We start from the raw sequence: 23,321 nt of genomic DNA, 5'->3' as shown, positions 1-23,321 counted from the left end.
TACCTGAGGCTCAATGGGAGGAACTGTGATGTCTTGAGTTGCAGCAGACGGTTCTGTCAAATCTTCATCTGACGCTAGGTAAACGCCATGAGGAAGATTCAATATTCCCATCATTATATCATCCTCTACCTATGGCATTAGATATTTAGGTGCTGATGTGATAAAAGAAATCAACTATTAAAATAAATGAGGTGGTTTCCGTTAGTGTTTGTTCCTTATGAATACAAACATTCAGTAGGAACACTCTAATTACAGAGCTGAAATTTTACAACTACAACTGTGTAAATCAATACTTGGGACAACACTCAGGCCTTTTTATATTCTTGCAAAATGTTACTTCATAAGATGTACAAAGCTAAAAGTTTAGAGGTGGGGGTTTGGGAGTAAATATTAATTAGTATCCATGACACCAAAGGCAAAAAGAAAGCGCTGAATGTTAACCTTGCTATATTCACATTTCAATGAAACTATTAATTTTGATCCTGCTAGACTGCTGATTGTGTTGAACCCAAGAGAGTTAATGAAAAACCAAGTAATACATTTCAGTTCGTTTTTAAAATAAATAGTGGTCTGTATCTGTTTCCTGTAGGCAATCTAACAATTAAAATTACTCTCTTCTTCCTCGCTGAAATGAAGGCACTGGTAATGAATTGTAAGACATCAAATATTTATAAATAAGAAAATTTTATCATGTATTTACAAAGTGTACTCAGAAACGAAATTGTTCAAAAATACAGTTGTACCACCCCAACATGATAAAAAAAGACATTGAAAATTATAAAAAACACAAACGACAATGAAAGAATTAACTAACATTGAAAGTTAAGCAAACTGAAGATTTTTGTCTGGATCTTCTTTGCCACTTAATCACTAAATTTCATTTTTCAAAAAAATGTTTTTTTTACTATCTATATAATTAATACGCTACATGAAACTTTGTCGGTTGAACTCCCCCGCCATTTCTTAACCGATTTTATTCATTGGCGTCTCATTGAAAAGAGCGTGTTGCGTAGATTTGCAAACTGACCTTACTTTTTTGAAAGCATCCCTTGGGCTCTGCCCCAGTGGCTTTGAAAGTTCCCATGTTATCCTTATGGAGAACATAATTGTTTACATTTTGATCAGCTGTATAATTTAATTGCTGTTATTTATTTTTCAATTCAATGAAACACATGGAGTACATTTATTTACCATTTGAGTTTGTGTAAACATAACCCCCAAGACGGATCGTGTTAGTATGGTTGTATCTTAAATTTGTGTATTTATCGTTGTTTTGTGTCGCTGTGACGGATCGTGTTAGCATGATTGTAACTTAAATTTGTGCGTTTATCGTTGTTTTGTGTAGCTATAATTTGTTTATTTGTTGTTTTTTCTTTTAAATGCCTCCGACGTGACGACAACGAAACATAGACAGGAGGCGTAATCATGATAACGATCGCAGCTACAGAACAGTGGCGCGTAATAGGCTTCAGTCAGCACCTGACCCTGGACTATCTCAACTATTAGGTTACAAATGCGCCCTAACACTACCCCAAAACGACTTTTCGTTCTCAATTGGTCCTCTATCAATGGCCTGTGTTGCATGTACAGCGAAGCATTTTGAGAAGGAGAAAACCGGCTGGAATACTTTTGGTTTATCAATAACGAAGATAAACATGGTCTGAGTTACACACCGGTAATCTTTGAGTTGACTCTTTTAAACTCATTGTAAATACGACTGTTATTCGTTTTAAAATAAATCCTGCAATACTTTGTAATTGCTCGAATTCGAGCAACATGTACACTAGTACAACTTAAATTTAAACATATATTGAACATCCCTTAGATTAGACAAACCTGTACAGTAGCAGGCTTGGTGGCAGGCGGTGTAGGATGATCAAGGGGTCTAAACAGCTGATGTGCCATTGTCCGTAGTTTGTGTACCAATTGACACATTTCGCTGTACAGTGTTGCCACCCTACAGTCTGTCCTCACAGCATCCACACGCAGCAACAAGAACTGCCACAACGACAACACACTGGCTACTGCGGGACCGGCCACCTCAGCTACCTCCTCTTCACTGCACCAGCCCAGCGCCTGTCAAACAACATGATACTGTACTGTCACAGTAACAACAACAAGTGACATCATCATCGTCTCCCCTGATTGCGGCAAAAGCATATACAGCCCCCACGATGACCAAGGCAACATCATTGTATTAAACTATCTCGGTGATATTGGAAGTATCTCCCGCAATCGCAAAGACATAACAGTTCAGCAGAAACCATCACATCCCACCTCGGTATAACCAACTCCTCGGGATGTCTGCTCTTAGGTCCAATTAAAAGATACATATCTCTAAAGAGGTGTGCTAGCTGCTTGATTTTCATGCCGGGTTCAGTCGACAAGCTTTAGAGATCGTACACTAAGTCATAAAATCAAGATCAAGCCTATAGCTTTTACAATCGCTATGTAATCATGATTAAAGGACTCATCTGCAAAGATTGTTCAATCGAACAAATTTATACAAAAGATGAAGATTAAGTAATGTTCCGAATTTGCTGTAGATGTTCAATATTGGGCCGAGACAATATTTGGCGGGGATAATGATGATGTCCACACGGCCGTAGTAGGCGTTCAGGATTTTTCCACAACCACAGAAGAAGACAATGATGATCAAACGACCATGAGAGATTTTCAGGGTTTTCCTGCGAGTGCAGAAAACAATAATGATTTGATGGATTTATTCAGGATTTTGCCATCATTGCGTGAAATGATGACTATGAATCCCGAACCGTGTAGGCATTCACGATTTTCCGCCATTGCTGAACTATGATGACACTATCCCGAAGACATTATTATTATGTTTTTCCCCATCGCAAACAAATTTAAGCATCTAGTGCCATCAGGAATACATCATCAACATGTTATGCAATCTAAGTGAAAAAAAGTATCCACTGATTGCGAAGACGTTACCCGCTGTCGTGGTAAAATTATGTAAATTCCCTGCCATCTAAGCAAATTCAAGAACATTCTAGGCTATTACAAAGACGTTAGATTTTACAATTTCTGCACAATTTTTAACATCTACTGCAGAATTTTTATCATCACATACGTTCCTGAAAAAATTTGTCAAATTTTTTATTGATTCTTGGTTTTGTGTTTTTGTTAAAATTCACAAAATTTACAACTGACTCATCCCTAGTTGTAATCTTGGCACGTAAAAACATCACATTCATTCCCGTGCCAATTAACAGTGTTAGAACGATACATGTTTGTGGCAGAATCAATGATTGAAGGCCCATCAATTCAAGCTGATGTGCCTTGTTGGTTCAATTTCTTGCAAATCTCAGTTTGCCACTTAAAGCCCTTAAGCCATCCATGTTTCTTAAGGTGTTATTTTTAGTTAGATTTTTTTTATAAAAGACTAGTTTACCTCTTTAAGCCTTGTGCGTTTGTCAACAGATGAGTAGTGATATTTTCCTTTTCCTCTTCTTTTCCCAGTTTTCTTCCACATCCCATTACCACCATCGGCTCGATTTTCACCTAAAAAAAGGTATTTAGAAATATGTTATTAGGTAGGCCTACCGGTACTAAAAAGATATAAAAGTACACAACAGTTAAAATAAATAATTATGCAAGATTAAAATAATATTTTTATTCCCGAAAATCAGTGTTGGTGTTAATATTAAAAATCTGTCTGCATTTAGCTTAAATTAATTCCTTATTTAATTTAATTTGCTACTTCGAAAGTCATGCAAAAACTTGACGGATTAAGCAAACCGCTTAGGCATGATTTAAATTTAAAGCCAAGAGAGTGAAATATAAGTATGATGCTTTTTCTAGCTTCACTGCCCAAGTCTAACTGATTCTTCAGCTAAGTTCAAACTTAACAACTCCAAGCACAACAACTTGATTTAGGTGTGTGCTAATCAAAAAAACATTTAAATAATTTTGTTGATCCACAATGATATTCTGAAGCAGTTCACTAAAAGAACTCAAATAAATCAGTCCAAAGAAATTGCTAATAATTATACATTAAAAGTCTTGTTTTTGAATCCATTTTACCTTCAGAGTCTGGGTTTGAATTCCGTATTGTGTTCAGGTACTCGATGCTCCCGTGATCAGGATACTTGTCAAAATGTCTCTTCATCCTCACATAACCTAAGTAAATCTTTCCACAAGTCGGACACAAATTACCTGCGGATATGTTACGTTTGTGGCTTTTGGCAACTAGACCTGAAAAATATTAAATATAATTTAGCCTACAAGTTATTAAAATTTGTCAATTCTGTTCAAAAACAAACACAAAAATTTCCTGAGCCATTTAATAATGGATAATTACAAATATTCCTACAGTAGAACCCCTCGAATCTGAGTCATTTATAGCACAAGGTGCAAGGATTCTCCTGCTCGGGAAATGAGACCACACTCTTCAACAAAACGGTTATGAACTGTAAGTTCTGTTCTCAAAGGCAAATTGTACAGTGAATTTATTAAATTTTGCAAGGGGGTTTTAACACTTTAAATACAATATTACATACAGTAGAACACCAAATGAATATACGAATCAATAAAAATATAAAACAGACTAAAAACCACATTTGGAATAAAAAAATTTGGATAATTGATTTTTACCAAAATTCTGGGTATTGTACAGAAAATAGGCCGACTTGAACTGAGCTTATACTATTGCAACCGCAGAACGTGTTTGCGAAGATTTCCCCGATAGAAAAATTCTTGCTTTCGCCACAATTGAGGAGGACTATTATGAGTTTCCTTGACTGTGGGATACGAAGATTATTTCTACAAGACTACAAAAGATGTTCAAGATTTTGCAGCGATCGTGTAAAATGATGATGATGTTTCCGTGACCGTGAGAGACAATGATCATCCCACAAGACTGTGGGCGGGATTTTGGATTTTTCCACAACCACGGCTTCAGACTTAATAATAATTCTTAATAATTCTTTTTACTGGTTTTAAGATCCTATCAGGTAACAATTGTATCATGTATCAGTTCTTACCAGGTAACAGTTCCACTGGTGCGGACTCGGGTGGGTTGTTTGGGTCTTCTTGTTCACTCTGGTAGTCTGAGTAAGCACCATCAGAGTCGTCTATCTCTGCCCGGCGCAAGTGCTTATAATCTCTTACCATGTGCTTTGGTGGCCGCGACAACCGACCAGAGCGCGTTCGTGGGAATGCCTTAAACAACAATATGAACAATTTAATCTGTGGTAAAACTAGCCTTTAATTCTTTTGTATAATTCCATGTTTCCTTTGAAATGGAATATCATGCTCAAACTTTCAACCAAATATTTTATACATATCAGCTTTAAAGATCTTGTGGTTGAAAAGTGTAGTGTCATTCATATGCCTTTGCATTTAACATATCCTACTAATATTATAAATGAGAAAGTTTAGATGTATGGATGTATGGATGTATGGATGTATGTTTGTGACAAGTGAACGCGAAAAATACTGGTCGGATTGGGCTGAAATTTGGCATGATGATAGCTCACATTCCCGATTAACATATAGGCATATTCTTATTTCAAAAATCCTTTCGGGCTCCGCCCCAGAGGCTCTGGAGTTTCCCATGTTAACCTTATGAGAAATGAAATTATTGAATCTTAACAGCTGTTTCAATTAAACAAGTTGGTTCTGTTCTGTGATGTTCAATAGCGTTAAAGTTACAAAAATTACTAACAGGGTGCAGCACTATTATTTCTTTTACATTTATGACAACAGCTAATTTGCAACCAAAAGGTGAGTGAGCGTAGCGAACGAACTTCAACCTGGAGGCAAGTTAGCGTAGTGAACGAGCTAACCTGAAGGCAAGTGAGCGCAGCGAACGAGCTCAAACTAAAGGTGAGTGAGCGTAACGAACAAGCTCGAACCTAAAGGTGAGTGAGCGTAGCGAACGAGCTCCAACCTAAAGGTGAGTGAGCGTAGCGAACAAACTTCAACCAGGACGTGATTGAGCCATGCGAACGAGATAATCTTGAAAATTAAGAAGTTAAACGGGGCAAAGCCCGCGGGTTACAGCTAGTGTTTTATAATTCAGTTTGTTGTTGTGGTGATGATGACTCTTGTTAAATAATAAACACATTCTTTACTTTGCAGCATTTATTAGAATTTTATATTATATTACATGGTGTCAGGTTGTTAAATAAACATTTAAAATATGCCAAGACCTAACAAGAAATCTTCTAGAAAGTCAAAAAAGGAAGATTTATATTAGGATTACAAAAAGATGTACAACTTTCTTGGTAAAAACATTTACATTACCTTATTGAAATTGGGAATGCATTATGCAATTCCGACATCCAAAGAATGGACATCCAAGACCAAATTAAAATTTAGGGGATATTTCAAACCAAACATGTCTTATATCAATTTTTAGTAGGCCTAGGATAGAAAACAAAACAATGTAGGTAAGTATATTTTAAAATGGTTTTTACCTTTTTTGGCTGTGGAGCCCCATCTACCAGGTCCTCGGATAGATTATCTGTACGATTTTTCTTTGGCCTTCCACGTCTCTTTGGGAAATCATCTTGTTTTCGAAGTGAGACTTCAGCAGGACTGATTATTCTAAATATAACAGAATGAAGAATGTTTACTCTCAAAGTAAATAAAGTTGATAAATAATTTAACCCTACAAGTCAAATTATTTTGAGCACTACATAAGAGGGGAAGTGTGCCTCACCTATATATTTTTACTATAATCAATGCCTCTATGTTACAGTAGCTGAAATATACAGATGCTTTGTCCTTTAAAATTGGTAGCTAACCTCTTCTTTCAATTCTCAACGAGAATGACTGAAACCCTCTCTCCAAAAAAGTACAGCCTATCACATCTTATTCAACTAGATAGTTTAGCAAGTGACTGCACAAAATCTAAAATCCTCACAGCTCTTTCACTGTTATGAATGAAAATGTAATCCAAAGAAGGTGGATAATCAATTTTTTGTCTTGTTTGTTGAATGGGGAGGTTTTATTAAGAGCTGGATTTAGAAAATACAGACCCTAGGCTTCTGTGGTGTGACAACATGTCCATCATAATAAAAATACCCCCGCCTCAGAAAACCTGCAGACTAAGCCAATTTCCATTTGCCATAGGAATTTAAAATTTAGTAACTGTGATGCAGCGCGCCTCTCTGTGGCATAGGTCCTAAAGCACGGACACATATATCGCCTAGACTATGTTTAGGCTAGGCCTTGGTTGTATTTGTTTCATTTTCAAATCTACAATAACTTAATCTTAACAGTAGAAAAAATTTCAGGACTGTTTTATAAAGTAAATAAAAATTTTTACCTGTAAATAATACGAGTGTTACTAGCTGGGTCGTAGACTACATTTTTGCTAGGTATTTTGGAGTCAAAATTTCCAGTAAGGATTGGTTTGATTTTTGAGATGTGATCATCGGTCAAAGCTTGCACACTACAACACACAATATTAAACTGTGATTTTTTATTTGCAAGAATAGCTCAAAGGTTCTATCTATATATTAATTTTAAACTGTTTTTCTTTGTCATAGCTATTTTGAGAGAACGGCTGGGTGTAGAAACTCGGTAGAGGTGTCCAAAGAAAGGTCTTGGTCTGTAGATGAGCCATCAAAAGAGAAACATGGTGAATTCCCTTGGGGCTCTGCCCCAGTGGCCTTTAAATTCCCATCCCATGTTATTCTTATGGAGGAAAACGGGGGTTTTGTCATAGCTAATTTGAGAGAACGGCTGGGCGTAGAAACTTGGTAGGGGTCTCTAAAGAAAGGTCTTGGTCTGTAGATGAGTTATTAAAAGAGGAACTAGGTCAATTCCCTTGGGGTTCCGCCCCAGAAGCCTTTAAAGTTGCCTCTTCAGATTTGTTTACATTACGACCATATGCATAATTCTACACTACTTTTTAATGAAACAGCTGTTAATACTTAAATTGAGATTTATTGAATTTGTCAAAATGAGGTACAGTATTTGCAATGGGTTTTTCTGATTTTAAATTGGATTTTCTTCTGCATCGTGTCATGTTTTGCAATATAATGTTCTATTACCAAATCAGTGGAAAATCCTAATATCACAGTAACTCTTAAAATTATTTCTTTTGGAGTTAACTTATATCTATTGTATGGGTTGGTTTCTGCCTTTTTTACAACTTCTTGGAGATTGTACGTAGGTTATATTCTTTGGCATATTGCATCTGTAGACGAAACTTGGGTTGGTGTAATTATTAGAATGGAAAAGAGCGAGAAATCCTGGACAGTTTGATATAGGCTAAAAATAAAACTGAATTAACACTGTTCTACATTTCTTGAGCAATCATTGAAATAACCGATTTGCAAACAATGGAAACATAGAAAAAGTCATAGAACACAACCAAGTAGAAGAAATGGAAATAATGTTTTTTTTTTCATTTATAATCGTTATCATAGACAACGTAATGCGGCTATGAGAGAGAAGAATTTGTAGAAAACACTAAAAAAACAAGATCAGCTTTTTGAAAAAAGATAAGATATTTATAAAAGATTTTGATTATATTTAACTGTTGTGTAGATTGTGAGTATTTCCATAATCTTTGAGTCGCCTGTAATGCTTCGCAATTGCTCGAATTCGAGCAACAGGTACACGAGATCCATGCAGTGGTCCGAAAGGCAGTGCTCCGAAAGGCACTGGTTCGAAAATCATTTTCGGACTACTGCCTTTCTGAGTACTGCCTTTCGGAGCAGTGCCTGACCATGCTAAATCTGTCGGACCAGTGCCTCATCTCTGCATTATTTTCGAACCACTGCCTCTCGGACCACTGTCTTTCGGATCAGTGCCTGAGCGTGCAGATTGTTTCGAACCAGTGCCTTAGCAATGCATTCTTTTCTGACCACTGCCTTTCGGAGTAACGCCTGGGCTCCAACATTGGTTGAGGGAGGAGCAAGAACCGAAGGCGGAGACCCTTTGTAGGGGAAGGAGGGGGTGTGTCAGTGGTGGGCGGAGTCAGAATGCCACGGTCATTGACGAGACCTTCTCTGGAGGAATAACCCAGCACCACCGCGCCATCCCGAGCGCTTCCGAACCAATATAACGAATATAGCCGAGGTCAGAATATAACGCCTTATGTCGTCTGTCTGGAATCGGGACAGCGGAATTGAAATCGGAACGAAACATCGGAGCGATTTCTTCCAATCCCGAGCCTCCTTTAAACACTGATAGGAATAGATTAGTCGTTTAATGATGTTATATAATTAATTATAAACTATTTGCAGACCAATTATTAAAAGCTAAAAAATCCTATGTAAGCCAAACTAATCCTTTAATCTTCTTCAGTATATATTTATCCTTTAAAAAAATCTCCTATGTTTTCTGGAAAAATAAATAGTGAAATTCAATCTACCTATGGTTAGGCAACAGTTTTAAAGTAGTTTTGAAAAAAAAACTTTTTAGTTAAATGCAGAAAGCTATGTGGAAATAAATGATATTTTACATGTTTAGACACAATGCAGTAACAAGTAAGTCGATTTTTTCGTAAACATACCCCTTATTTTAATTAGGTACTGTTTATTATCTAAATTTAATTATGCCAGTTGTATAGCTCATTCCGTCTGATATGCGAAGTTAACATTGCTATTATTTTTTTAGCTTCTTAATTGAAATCAATGTGGCCTATCCAAAAACACCAACTTACCTAAGATTAGCAATATCCTATTATTAGAATGCTACGGTAATAACTTATTCTCTTTTGGGAAACTTGCTAAAATTATATCCAAGTGTTGGTATTGATTACTATTTATTAGATCTCGTTCGTTTGTTTTTTAAGATAACGATACATTATTGTTTAATGCACCTGTTTGAAAAGAAAACTTACAGTTACGTTACCTATAGGAAGGAACTTAGCATTTCATTTATTCCCGTAGGAATTAGATTATACAACACAGTATAAATAAATATTGATGATGAATAAGTCTTTTTATTTCGGTTGGTCGCCTACGTTTAATTCCTTTTAAAGACTAATAACTGGAAACATAAGATAGCAAATGAGAGACACCATAACATAATATCTAACCAAATGCCAAAATAAATATTACAATTTTAATTCATTATAGGCTACTTTGAATCCTCAAATGAAACTTAATTGGATGCTAGTTTCAATGAGTAAAGCGATTGCTACTGCTACAAGAAAATGAAGTAAACACATCTAAATACATTTTAAAATGTAGGTAGGCCTATTCAATCAAAATTCAACTCCCTTAACATATGTAAAACATAAATAGTTGTAAGTCCTCAAACAATAACAAAATTCGAATGTTAAAGTAAACGCGTAAAATTAATAAAGTGAATTATAATTAGAAAACTGAGAAGATAGAACAAAATTTGACACTCTCTTCTAACAGTAAGGGGTTGTCGTCAAGATGCTACCCCGACAACACGCCACCATCTAGAAAGTCGAAGTGTTGGGTTGACTTGTCCGGCCATTTAAGTGTCATACCAAAAGAATGGTAATTAATTATAATATATAGTACATTGTCGTTCTGTCCGCCAGTAATTTTAATACGGGAATGTTTGATTTCTTCATAAACCCCTTTGTACTGCCGTTGATTATGGACGCTAACTGAAAAAAGTGCATGTAATACACCATATATAAAAAGGGAACGTGACTCACATGATATTATTTCTTTGTACTATCCGTCACTAATTAACTGAAGCGACCCTACTGTACAGAAACATCATTTTCCTGCCAGCAGTAAGCCAATTACACTATCGTCGATTATAGGCGCTAACTAGAGCTACAGTTAAAAATAAACAAGGTATAGTACATCAACTTGTGACCTACAGATATACGAACTGTCAATTAAATTGTAATTTAAATTGTAATATATAACCAGGTAAAAATGTAGACTACGTGTTTCATGTAGTATACATGCAAAACCTTTTAAATTGCATTAGGTTTGTGACAGTATGGTTTAGTTTTATAACTCTTGATTTCAAAGAAGCCTTGAACGCTTGTAATTTTTTTAGTTAAGAAAAACATCCAGGATAACATTTTACTAAAATGTTTAGTTAGATATCTACTGGGGAGCGAGATGGTCTAATGGTAAGACCTGGGGCTCCGGAGTCTTATAGCACGGGTTCAAATCCCACCAATAACAAATGGATTTTATTTACGTGGTAATGCCACGACCCTCTTAGAAGTGTTGGGTGGACTTGTAGGTAGGCATTTAAGTGCCATACCAACAGTATTGTCATTAATCATAATCTATTGTACATTTTCGTACTGCCCGCCAGTACGCGGAAATGGGAACAACATTACCGCAACGATACGGAATCCGTCCAACGGCCTCGGTGGTGTAGTGGAAAACACGTCGGAAATCTGCAGGTTCCGGGTTCGAATCCCGCTAGCAGCACAAACTTTTTTTATCAAAAGTAGTTTTCATATCAGCATGTTTGGTTAAGTTATGACAGTTTAATTTCATAATAAAAAAATTATAAAATTGAATTTTAGGCGTTTATAATTTTATTTTATGAACAAAACTAATTTTTAGATTAGTAAACCTTTATTAGATTTTTTCATTATCAGCACGTTTGGTTATGTTGGTTAGGTTATGACAGTTTAATTTAATAATAGAAAAATTGTGAGATTAATTTTATAATTTTTCTTAATTTTATAATTAACTAATAGCATAGATAAAACATACTGCTAATAGTGAAGTAAAAATTACGCGCTGTGTTCTCTACTACAACACTGTTCACGGAGGAATTTTGAACTAAACTATGACGCCATCGTTGCCTCACTTATACTTCCCGTAAGTCAGACCCCTATATTTAACACTTGACTTATGATCCTGCACAGATGTAACATTGACTTTGGAATGGATTAAAATGCTTGCCCACTCAATATTGCAAGCAGATAATTGCATTTGCATTTACGATACCCAACTGGGAACAGTTCTCTTAATAATTTCTTTTAATAATTATCTACAGCCGAATCAAAAACATAAATCTACTAAGGGACATGCAGGTGAAATGTGTGCTGGTGCGGCACCGTAGCGAACGCAATTGGCATTCAAATATTTCAATCTGATGATTAACAAAAGAGCAGCGGTGATTGTACTACGTTACCCCGAGATTGAACGTAGTTCCCTGAAACACCCAAAGGTAGCAGCACTGCCTGGATCAGTATCAGTAGTAAGTGGCTTGAAGAGAGTTATTTTTTTAACGTGTGAGGTATATTTCCACGACGATTTGACTGGACTATTACTACTTTTCCACTTAACTAATAAGTTGGTTCTATGACATGCAATAGCATTAAAAAGTTATAAGGTTTACCAACAGGGTGCAGCACTATAATCTTTTGGTATCGATCGAGCATCCCCGGGCGGGGACACTACGCATTCCTGCGGATATCCTGGGATATCCCAGGTTGACCATAGGACTACTATGGGAGATCTTGCATATCCTGTCGTAATATCCGTGGGATGTCCTGAGGAGAAAGTGTGCTGTATGGGTGTGACATCAGTCTCTTTCTTGGGGAAACACGGTTACCGCAACGATACGAAGCATGACTATGAGCCTCGGTGGCGTAGTGGATAAAGTTTCTGGCTTGTTATCTAATGGTTGCCGGTTCAAATCACGCTGGAGTCATTAACTTTTTATCAAAGATTTAGCTTAGAATACTTCTTAACTGTACATCTTTTGTTGGAATTTAAGGCATTTACAATTTTATTTTATTAAAAGAATAATTTTTCTATTAGTAAACCTTCATTCGATTTTTCCTTTATCAGCAAGTTTGGTTGAGTTATATGACAGTTTGATTTTATAATAATTTATAATGATTTTATTTTAGAACAGAACTATTTTTTCGATTAGTAAACCTTCTACCGATTTTATGTTGTGGGATTTTTATTCGGAGATTAAACATGTTGTTATGTGTTAATATATTATTTTTGTGATGGTTCTACGGGGCAAACCCTTAGAACTAAAGACACTGACGTCAATAAAAAGATCAAGAATACAAAATTTAGGAAACTTTCAGAAACATCCAGTTGTGTCACCTTTTTCTGTTTAGATTGTTATAATAAATCATAGGTCGTGTATTCAGCAAAATAAAATGCATTAGTAAGCTACTAATTGCAAATATATTACATACTTGCAGAGTACCCGTCCTTCGTACGGGGTCGGCATATAAATATAAAATGCTTATTGCATTTATACTCAAGCTTTTCGTTCACGGTTTTTTGTTGCTACTTGGTAAAAATTAGCTGTTTTCAAAAAATAAAAATAATAATAGTGCTGCACCCTGTTGGGTGCTTTAATTTTAATGCTTTTGCACATCATAGAACCAACTTTTTTAGTTGAAACAGCTGACTAAAATCTTTAATTCCCTTTAAATATGAATACTCATAAGGTTAACATGGGGAACTACAGAGCCACTGGGGCGGAGTCCGAAAGGATTTTTTAGATAAGAATATGCCTATATGTTAATCGGGAATGTGAGCTATTATCATGCCAAATTTCAGCCCAATCAATCCAGTAGTTAATGCGTGATTGAACTTCAAACAAACAAACAAACAAACAAACAAACAAATAAACAAACAAACACACAAACTTTCACATTTATATTATTAGTAAGATAACATAAGATTTCTTTACAACAATATAAATTTAAGAGATATATAATCACTTACTATAGCAAATTTATGATTGGATTTTTATGCATGGGCATTTAATGATATTTATTTGGCAAGATATCTTAAGTTCTATAGATGTTGCATAACAAATTTGCATTACAATAACATTAAGTACAATTTTATCTAGTGGTTACAAAGGTTACACACATTTTCTGTGATATGGAATAATTTATATGGAATAATCCACATAGCAACTTTAAGATTGGTTTTTATCTACGGGAATTTAATTATGTTTATGTTAGTATAATATTGGCTATATAACTTAAGTTCTATAAAGGTTCCTTTAATAGCAACTCATTACAATAACCTAAAGGCTGCGCTCTACCTGTCTGGCGCGTGAAAATGCAAGGGGCTTAGTTCTAACTGTTTGTAGCCCCAATTGTGAACCGATTTAAACGATCTTGATGTCATATATTTAAGTTTTAACACATACAAATAATTTTTAGAGAAAAACAAGAATCTGCAGTTAGTTTATTAAAGATTTTAAGGACGAAGTAATGACCCAGATTCGAAAGGATCTGCAAGCGCTCTTTATGGCGCTGTACAATGCAATGGTAGCTATAGGAACATCGGCGTTAAGCAACTACGTATTGAGAAATACGAGCTGATGTAGAGCGCATCCATGTACAATTTTATCAGGGTTACACAATTTTTTTTTATGGAATAATTTCCTTCACTAAAAACATAGCAACATTATTAAGGAAAATATATCCTGCTGAGTATCCCCGATGTCAACTGCCCCTGGTCCTGGTCCTGGTGGTAACGTAGAGTGATTGAGTGAAGTGAGAAGTGACTAACCGACACTGTCGTCACCGCGCCAAAAAGTAGGGGCATGTCAAGAGGTAGGGGGGACGGGAGGCTGCTCCCACTCCACACCTGTATAGCTCCGCCCATTCGCTGCGAGGGGGAACCACGTTTCGAAGCAGTGCCTGACCACGCACATTCTTTCGGACCAGTGCCTGACCCTTGCATTCTTTTCTGACTAGTGACTTTCGGTGTTATAACTTTCGGAGCAGTGCCTGGATGCACATATTGTTTCGGACCAGTGCCTGGATGCACAAAATGTTTCTGACTAGTGACTTTCGGAGTTGTGACTTTCGAACCAGTGCCTTTCGAACTTATGCCATTCGAAGCAGTGCCTGACCATGTAATTTCTTTCGGACCAGTGCCTTTCGGAGTACTGACTTTCGGACCACTGCCGCGCTCCCCAGGTACACTACACCTTTTCCAGTTTTATTTGAGAAACAGTTATGTTTAATTGAGAACATATCAATTGTATTTGAGATTAGTTAAATGTATTTGAGAAAACATAAATTAAATTTGAGAACAGTCAGTTGTATTTGAGAAGACATCAAATGAATTTGAGAGCAGTGAATTCTATTTAAGAAATTGTTAAATGTATTTGAGAACTTGTGATTTGATAATGAGAAACTCAAAATTCAGCTGATTTTTACATGGATATTTTTCCTAAATACAATTGAAGAAGTTGCCAATTTCTACAATATTAAAATAATAAAATGTAATATTAATACCCTCACTGCAGCAAACCTGCCTACTATGCAAATTTCCATTTGCCTGGTTTGATTTTCAATTAATCTATTAAATTAACATTTGTGTTTAACGAGTACCTAGGTTTACTGCTACAGGGAAACTAATAAAGTGTGTTTTTTTTATTAATATATTAATAGCTTAGTAAAAAATTTTAAAAATCTGCCATGTTTGGTCAAAATATATCCATGAACAAGCCAAATACAACATTTTACAATATATTCTCCATAAGTACAATGCTAGAAAAACATTGGGGACAAAATGAAAAAGTAAATTGGTCCCGGGCCTAGGTCTTACCATGAGACCCACAGTAATAGCTTCTTCCCTATAGGGAAATTCACTAAAAGCACTAAAAACAATTATTGTGATATGAAATTAACCATTTTCTGGTATTAAAGTCAATGATTATAGGCTACGGGGACGAATTTTGCAAGGTCATGCATTCTAAAGGATTCCAGATATTGGACAGTGACTGTTTGTCATACAATGATTAAATGGTTTTTTCCACTAAACCAACCCCAAGCAATATCATTAATATAGGCTATTTATTGATTTTTGAATACAGAATATATCATATCAAAGGTTTGAATCTCACAATAATAATAAATAAAAACCAGGCATGTCATATTATAGATAAATTCAAAGCTCTCCTGTATTAAATACTTTTCAAAATAGGGGTGATTTCTTTGGAATATTTTGTACCTTTTGAATACCTGCATTTTTCTAAAAAATACATATAATAATACTCTTTCACATTCCTCGTGAGATAAGCAGCTTTAATTTGATAAACCCAATAACTGTTTAATATTACAATGATTAAAAAAAAAATATTTTTTTAAAATATTTATTTAGGCCTACTTAGGAAAAACTCAAATATTAAAAAAAAATTGTTAAGTTAAATGTATTAATTTGAGAACTTATGATAGTGAGAAACAAAAATTCAACATAACACATCCTCAACATTACTCTCTGTACATTAACATAAATAAATAGTTCTTATAATTCGTCATATCACAGTAGGTATTTACAGTACGCATGCATATTTATACACCCTAAATTATGTAGGTAGGCTATACTTTAAGTATAAATTAGTACGCACTGAGGAAAGGTCACAATAAAAAAAGGTCACTATTAAAAAAGGTCACTATTAAAAAAGGTCACTATTAAAAAAGGTCACTATTAAAAATGGTCACTATTAAAAAAGGTCACTACAAACAAGCCATAAAACGGAGGCTCAATTTAAACTCTGCAAATCTTCTTTTAAATCAATTTAAGAAACCTCCCAACCTTTTTACTTCCCTACTTCCATGTCTTCCATTGCTAAGGCTGCAGGATGAAAGGTCGTAGTGTGTTGAACAGCTAGTGCACAATCACCGTCAACAATAGTGTTTTTTGCTTGATCAATCACATTTTCTAAGTAGGCGAGCCTTTGCTCTCCAACACCGGGTGGTTGAACTTGTGGAACTCTCAGGTTTGCTTTTACGAAAGCCTTCACCTTCGACCATATGGTTTCCACGGGATTCATCATCGGTGAATAAGGAGCTAACCTCAGTAGCGTTGCTGGAGTCCCGTCATGAACTGCTTCTAGCCGGCTGTGGCACGGAGCATTGTCGACAACAACTACCAGGTCCTCAAGCCGATTGCCAATGTCTTGCCATCTTTGCATTAAGGTTTCTTCAACCCATTCATTTGCTGATTCGTTAGTGAATGACCCTCTTCTTCGATCCATAGCTAATAAGCCTGCAGCCGAAATTGCACAAATTAAATGGACATTAGGTCCTTTGCTTGCTGGTAGCTTTTGAACTGCTTTGTTTCCAGCTTTAGCTCGTCCTCTTTTGCGTCTACAGAACATATTGAAATTGGTCTCATCGATCCAAACAATTTGCTTCCCTTGTTGAATAAGTTCGTTTAAAGTACGAACATAGTCGGCTCGTCTAGCCTTGTTGTGGATTGAGTTCATTGTAACCGGTTCTTTATGGACCTGCTTAAAAGTCATTACCCTACCTTCAAGGTAGTTTCCAATTGTTGCAATGGAAACAATTTTTTGAAAAGAATTCAAAACCTTACTTTGAATTTGTTTTAATGTGAGACCACAATCGTTCTCTATCCAGGTTTCAATTTCATCTATTTCTTCATCTATTAACACTTTCGGCTTCTTTCCCCCCTTGGGTAGAGGTGCATCATCTCCCGACCTGACCCACCGGTATGCTGTTTTGTAGGGGACATTTAATTGAGAGCTCAACGCTACCCAATCTTCACCTCTGTTGGCAGTTGAGACAATTCTTAGTCGGTCTTGGTTTGAATGTTTTTGGTATAATTTTCTAACTATGTGTTCCACCATATCAATATCTTGACGGCAAATAGGACATTGTTCTGCATTGAACACCTGCAATTCACGCTGGTTTTCCAAACAAATCTGATGTAGCAAATGTCTACAGGGCAAAATTCTTATTACGGGTTTTCTCAACATGCTGGATTGGCAAATACCACAGTTGTTTTTGAGCTCCATGTCTAATATTTAAGTAATTTACACTCCACTTGTACTTCAGAAAATGTCAGTTGGTCACTTTCATTTCAAATTAAGAAAAGGTTATTTGCATTATCGAAAAGTATTAAAAAAGTATCATTTAAGTCTTCCAACACAACAACAAAACCTCACACTGCAAGTAAACAAATAACACTGTAGTAACCATAGCAATTAACAAAGCACAGCTGATTTTAATTTGGATAATTTTCTCAAATACAATTGACAACTTCTCAAATTCAAATCACCTTTTCTGAAATGAAATTGAACATTTTTCTCAAATACAATTGATTATTCTCAACTACATTTGTTGTTTGATCAAATTCAACTGACTAATCTCATTTACATTTGATATTTTCTCAAATACAAGTAATTAATCTCAAATACAATTAATAACTTCTCAAATAAATGTGGAAAAGGTGTAGTCTATGTTAATATAATATACTACTATTTATTAAATAATCAATGCTTATACCCAGAAGAAGAGTTAGGTTGTACAAACTGCCATAAGACTGGATGAAAAAGAGATCTTTGCCAATACTGTAATTGCAGTTATTTTGTGATTTTCTATTAAATATATCTTGTAGGACTAGTTTTTATCCATGATGAGGGGGGAAGTTTCTCTCATTAAAATGTAATTACTTACTCAAAATCCTAACTTTATTCAGTTCATTCAACAACATTTCCAACATTGGGCCTAATGGCATTAAAAAATATACTTTAATCGGTGGCCCTACACTATCCCAAAAATAAATTAAAAATTGAACACAAAAATTACCTGTGGAAAGTGGTTCCCTGTTGCACCAGCTGGATAGGATTTTCATTGGATCCTAATGGTTTTTTGGCATCTGTTTTGATGTGAATGCGGCTAAGAGCAACTGATACTTCTTTTGGTACCTCTCCTCCAATGCTACTTGAGGTTATAATCTTTGGAGATTGCTGGAGATCTCCATTTCTGAAAAAAGTTCATCACTTTGCAAAATGTGGCGTTAAACGATATTGCATGAACTAAGGATGAGGTAAACTTTAAATACCGACTGTCCATATCATCAATTCTTGGATAACGGTATTAAGAAACAATTTAGATGGGGCTAGCGGCGCTTATACGAGCCAGAAAGAAGAATCATCGAATGGACTGAAGAACATGGACTTAAACTTTCATGCAACAAACTCAATCACAATCAACAGAACTGAACGTCCATACTGTGACAAAGTGAAAACTTAGGTTTGGCTCTCAACACTACACTCACTTGGGGAGATGCAGTGATTGTAAAATAGGTAATTTACAGACTTCTCTATTTGCTCTCTACGCTATAAATAAAACATGTTATTGGAATTTCTTCAATTTGTTTTGATTTTCTCTTAATATTGCGTTGTTATTTCGTCACCAGCATGGCAACCCATAAGAACCGTGTTGTTTTAAAATTCAAAATGCATTTTTTGTGCTTATATTTTAGCCTATTTTAATTTATGAAAGGATTCTGCACATCTTCAGAAAAATATCTTTCTAAAAGTATGTGTAGGCTATATATTTTCCCTGTGATGCTGAGAAAAATGGTTTTAAAGAAACATGCTTACGGTACCTATTAATATATTGGTAGATGAAGACATGGAGCACATCACATTTTAGATATTAAATAATAAAAACTTTAAAGTTGAATGATCAGAGGTTAGTAATAGTAAAAATCACTTAATTAGCCTACACCATTATCAATTTTAAAAATAAATTGTTAAAATATTTTTAATGTGACTTTGGCTTTCTAGCTGAGGGTAGTTCACTGCATTTTTCACGTGGTGCATATTTATGTAAGTTATTTAAGTAGGTACCGGTACCTATTGTTTTTGTTGTTCAAGTTAAAAAATCTCTACTTGTAAATTATATTTTCTATTAAATATTCATACCTACAGTAAGAAGTTATGCAGATTAAGTGTGAGAATAGGACCATGTGGCCCTAACTTTCCCTGTTAAAATAAAGGATTTTTAATTTTAAAAACTTAATAAAGAAACAATTCTTTATTTGTTGATTTTTACCAAAGCACATAAGTTAGGCCATATTTAACCCTCCAACTGGCACATAGAAAAGTCTGTAGTGGCAAGGCCATTTTAGTGATTTTGCAGTCATATTTTTGAAAATTCATATAAATTGAACTAATAAAGTAAACCATTTGAACCATATACTTGAATTGTTCGTAAAATAGTGAAGAATCTGAAAATGGTAAAACTGCAAGTAGTTGGAAGAATAATTTTTGAAACAAAGAGAAAAAAACCAAAAAAATTGTTTTTTCAAATTTGAAAGTTTGAAAGCAAAACTGTGCTGCAAATGCAGAAAATTTTTTATATGAAATCCAAGATATACAAAATGTTAGCAATTTATTTCTGTTCATAAAAAAGTAAAAACATTCAATTTATAACTTTTTTTGGCTGAGTTATGGCCAAAAAAACTAAAAAACGGTGAAATTCCCATAACCTTGTGAACAGGTGAAGAAGATAAATTGCACGTAAACAACAAGTGATGACGTTGGTACAGGTTGTGCAACATACGGCAACAAAAGTCCACTATGCACAGAATTTCATGGGCTATCAGATGGTATATGTCATTATAACAAAAGTTATAAATTTCGTTGAAACATATGTGAATTACTACCGCGACTATAATAGTCGCGCTGCCAGTTCAAATACACGTAAAAAGGTGGCTGAGGTATTATTTTTCTATTTGAGTTATTTATAAAGATATCGATATAATTTATATATCTCGATATAGAAAATGAACTGCCGGATGCAGTGGTAGGCCTACCACCCGCTGTTCCGTAGACTAAAAATACCCCTTGCTATTATTTGTTGAAAATATCCATTTTCGGTAGTTTTGTGATGCTTATATAGAGAAACTGACTTCGCGCGAAATTTTCTTCCACTTTATCACTAAGTTATATTGATCCATCAGTGTTATAAAGGTTATTTATGTAATAAAATGAAAGTTTAGAACCTCATCTTTCGATTGGTATACAATTTATGTAAGTTAGCGATCGTTTTTAACTGTTTATATGCAATTTAAAATAACCTTGCAAAATGCAACTATTATAGTCGCTGCCACTACAGACACTGACTACCGCGACTATTATAGTCGCTGTGCCAGTTGAAGGGTTAATCAATTTAAAATTGTTTGTTAAACGTAAGCTATACAAAACTGTTGTACAGTTTGAATTTTAGATTTAGTCAACTGTATTCTGTTTACAAAATTTAGGTGGTTTTAGGGGAAGAAATCTATCACCTTCACTTTTGATCCTACCATTAAAACAATAGGCCTAGATCAACAGCTGAGGTTTGTCAAATGTCAATCAACTGCAACATAGGCCTACATTAAACAATAAAAGTAGTGGGGGAACTTTCCCTTAAACCGCATAAATGTGGTGAGAAAAGACTATAGTGTGTTATCACTTCCAATACGTTTATGTAGGTGCCATTCTGATCTTCTCTGTGAATTCGGTTTGTTTGTCATATGTTGGCATGGCTGTAGATACTAGTTGTTTTTGGTAAGTAGGCCTATTCTAAGCTCGAGAATCCAAAAATCTTTGTTTACATTATGGACACATTTCTTCAGCATATATGCAATACATTGAGTACATCCAAAGAATCAACAATCCCTATCTGTGCCTGAGATCTAGGCTACTTATATATGCGTCATAAGTTATTTTGAGTTGTTTTGTCTCTGCATCACAGAACAAACTATAAAAGGTATCAAATTACCAGAGTAGGCCTACCTACTGCCTGTGATGTTCTTGTACAAGATCTGATGATGAGGACTCAAGTCCTCGAAACGTGTAATCCATAAGGACTAACAGGATCACTCTGGCAGTACTCAGGTAATTTTATACCTTTTATAGAATATATTTGTTCTTCTAAAAACTTTAAAGAAATTAAAACTTAAAATAGAACAGTTACTGTACCTGAATGCATCAAGAGGAGAAGCATCGCCTTTTGGCATATTCATCGTAGCTTCACTGGTAAGTCCATTTGGTAAATCATTTGAAATCAAAGTGTTCACAGATCCCAGACAATTATTTCTTTCATTTGGGTGCATAAATACATCTGAACTGCTATTTGAATTGTCATTGATGATAGACTTGGGTATAAGTTTACTTGCAGTTAGTTGGTTATTGAACACTAGGCCTACTTTGTCAACAATTCTACCACTAGTAGAGCCCTTTGATGACTGTGAATTATTATTTACACCATTTTTGAGTAATGAAGACTGTCGAATCTTAAGTAATGACTCTCCTCCCTGATTGACAGAATGTTGTTTAAACGCTTCATTTGACCTATGTAATAAAGAAGTCGCCTTTATTTGCTGCGTACCATTTTGATTAGAAATGTTATTAATATGTGAAACTATGTTGGAAATGTTTGTACCTACAGGAATAGCCTCAGCAAGATTAAGAAACGTAACATTTTCTGAATTGCAAGTCACAATTCCAAATGTCTGTCCAGGATTGTTGGACTCGTTTACTTCATTGGACTGTATTAACCCTTTACTATTAATTAAATCTACTGGGGAGTTAATAAAGGGTAGCTCAGATGTTGACGCAAGATTATTTAAATCGCTCTCAACACTTTCAGAAGTTTCGTTGACAACAGGAGGCGCATTAAGCCTAAATAATTCATTGTTACTCAGACCAGTGAGATTTTCATCAGTTAACTGTAGTGTATATGTAACGGTCCCATTGATGATATGAGGTATAAGTGTAAGTTGTTGGTTGTGAGAAGCATCAGGATTAAAATTTTCTAGAAATGAATTTTCACCATTTTTGTCAAGCAAGACATCTTCTGTTAAATTACTTGCAACCTCTGAATTCATACAGCTTGTATCATTTGGCTGCAAACTTTCGTCATTATTGTCACTCCTGAACTGACTTTGATCCGTGGAGCAGTCAATAATTTCTTTAGTTACACTGTCTGCCATGAGACTTGGCTCAGGTGTATCCACAGTGATATGAATTCCCAGTTGTGCGGCTTGTTCATAAGTAAGGCTTATAGTTGAGGTTTCATCTGAAATTCCATCGTTAGACAACACAGCGATGAACTCATTTCTTCCAGCATCATTGGTACTTAATACGTTTACATTTTGATCAGGGTCCAAAACAATGTTACTAATGCAGCTTATGTGGTCTGATGTCAAGTTATCAGGTGAAGGTACATCATCAATAGCCTGATGTAAAATATCAGAGCCAAACCCAGATATAGAATTCATACTCATATCGTCCTTCAGAATAATGGGTTGACCATTAATAGTGCCAAGAAACCTACCAAAATTACCTGATGAAGACATAATTGGTCACTCACTATTACCACCACATAACTTAATTAGGGTCACAGTGATAAATAAATGGTCAAGATGAAGTTAGGCTAGGAGGTTATCTTTGTGCTAGTGATGGTGTAGATTCTTTACTTTAAGCACAATATTCCTAAGAAAACTGAAAAAAAATATTTGCACTTTTAGTTGGTGTTAAGGTTATTGCTGCACAAAAACTCCGTTATTTGGCCTTGGGCAACAAACCGAGTAAATTAAACGGACCGAATGAAAACATTATGCAGGTAGTGTACAGGT

The 23,321-nt window shown here is 35.2% G+C and overlaps 1 protein-coding gene across 1 annotated transcript in view; it reads right to left on the bottom strand.

The window, feature by feature from the left end:
• The window catches only part of LOC128985816 (uncharacterized), a 30,859-nt gene extending 7,538 nt beyond the window's left edge, over positions 1 to 23,321 (bottom strand). The window contains exons 1-9 of the mRNA XM_054405721.1: positions 21,664 to 23,321; positions 18,497 to 18,673; positions 7,298 to 7,423; positions 6,444 to 6,573; positions 5,007 to 5,184; positions 4,048 to 4,218; positions 3,416 to 3,525; positions 1,837 to 2,076; positions 4 to 129 (exon numbers count right to left, since the gene is read on the bottom strand). Of these exons, the coding sequence (XP_054261696.1) occupies positions 4 to 129; positions 1,837 to 2,076; positions 3,416 to 3,525; positions 4,048 to 4,218; positions 5,007 to 5,184; positions 6,444 to 6,573; positions 7,298 to 7,423; positions 18,497 to 18,673; positions 21,664 to 23,042 (2,637 nt within the window). The 5' untranslated portion in view covers positions 23,043 to 23,321. The remainder of the gene's footprint in view (positions 1 to 3; positions 130 to 1,836; positions 2,077 to 3,415; positions 3,526 to 4,047; positions 4,219 to 5,006; positions 5,185 to 6,443; positions 6,574 to 7,297; positions 7,424 to 18,496; positions 18,674 to 21,663) is intronic.

This window comes from Macrosteles quadrilineatus, unplaced genomic scaffold (genome assembly GCF_028750875.1).
Source record: "Macrosteles quadrilineatus isolate MER2022 unplaced genomic scaffold, UCM_ALF_1.0 Scaffold_2__2_contigs__length_208266976, whole genome shotgun sequence".
Classification (NCBI taxonomy): domain Eukaryota; kingdom Metazoa; phylum Arthropoda; class Insecta; order Hemiptera; family Cicadellidae; genus Macrosteles; species Macrosteles quadrilineatus.
Note: the sequence above shows the minus strand (reverse complement) of the source record. Positions and strands in the feature narration are given on the sequence as shown.